The 899-nt window shown below is 51.2% G+C and overlaps 1 protein-coding gene across 1 annotated transcript in view; it reads right to left on the reverse strand.

The window, feature by feature from the left end:
- The window catches only part of ACTR3B (ARP3 actin-related protein 3 homolog B (yeast)), an 82,161-nt gene that overhangs the window by 40,403 nt on the left and 40,859 nt on the right, over nt 1–899 (reverse strand). The window contains exon 6 of the mRNA XM_011984315.1: nt 634–777. Within this exon, the coding sequence (XP_011839705.1) occupies nt 634–777 (144 nt within the window). The remainder of the gene's footprint in view (nt 1–633; nt 778–899) is intronic.

The raw sequence follows: 899 nt of genomic DNA on the forward strand, positions 1-899 counted from the left end.
CAGAGCCTGCCCCATGCCAGTGCTTCCTGTCCTAAAAACACCTCGGGAATCATCTCTGATGCTTCCTTTCCTTCAAGCAGCCTCAGTTACGAGGTGCTGAGAAGGGAGGAAGGCAGTGAGGAGAAGGGTGGGTGTCAGGCTCACCCTCCTCAAGCTCCACTACACTCAGAAACTGTGCAGTAAAGGAAGGAGATGCTTATGGCCACACGTCACACCTACACCTGTGTGTGAATTTTGTGCAATAGCTCTGGATTCTAGGGTGGCAGTGTTCTGCTGCTGCAGTCGCCTCCTGATTCTACAGTGAAGCATGGAGGCAGTATGGAAGGAGCGCTCTGGTAGTTGAGGCTCTGGCAGTGAGGTTCCAGCTGAACAATGCGCCTCTGCATGCTGGTACACTGCACCAGCTACCAAGCTGTTCTCAGTGACAGCTGGAACCTCAGAGCATCTAGTTTGGAAGAGGTTAAGCTTTACATCTTCAGCCCACTTAACTCAAGGGGTAAAACAAATCAAGCCCCACACTCATGGGAAGGGGAGAGGAAGGAAAGGAGAAGCAGGGATGATGGCACCGAGGGGAAGTGTCCAGAACACCATCTCTCTCACCCCCAAACCAGCCGGTTTCCCATCTGTTTTTACCTTAATGGCTTTTGCTGTCTCCAGTGACTGCTCAGGAGGGATTCCCACCTCCCTCTCCCTTAGCAGCTGTTGAATGAAATACGTAATATCTCTACCTGCAATCGGGATGTGTTTGATGCAGCTTCCAATAACATAACCTTCTGCCTAGGGAAGAAGAGGAGGCAAAACAGCTGTGTTAGTGATTCTGTAGTGGAGAGCAGCCTGGACTCACAAGGTTTCCTGTCTCAGCCTCCCTGTCTGCCCCTCACAGCATTAACAAGCATTTA

Source organism: Mandrillus leucophaeus, unplaced genomic scaffold (genome assembly GCF_000951045.1).
Source record: "Mandrillus leucophaeus isolate KB7577 unplaced genomic scaffold, Mleu.le_1.0 Scaffold266, whole genome shotgun sequence".
NCBI classification, from domain to species: domain Eukaryota; kingdom Metazoa; phylum Chordata; class Mammalia; order Primates; family Cercopithecidae; genus Mandrillus; species Mandrillus leucophaeus.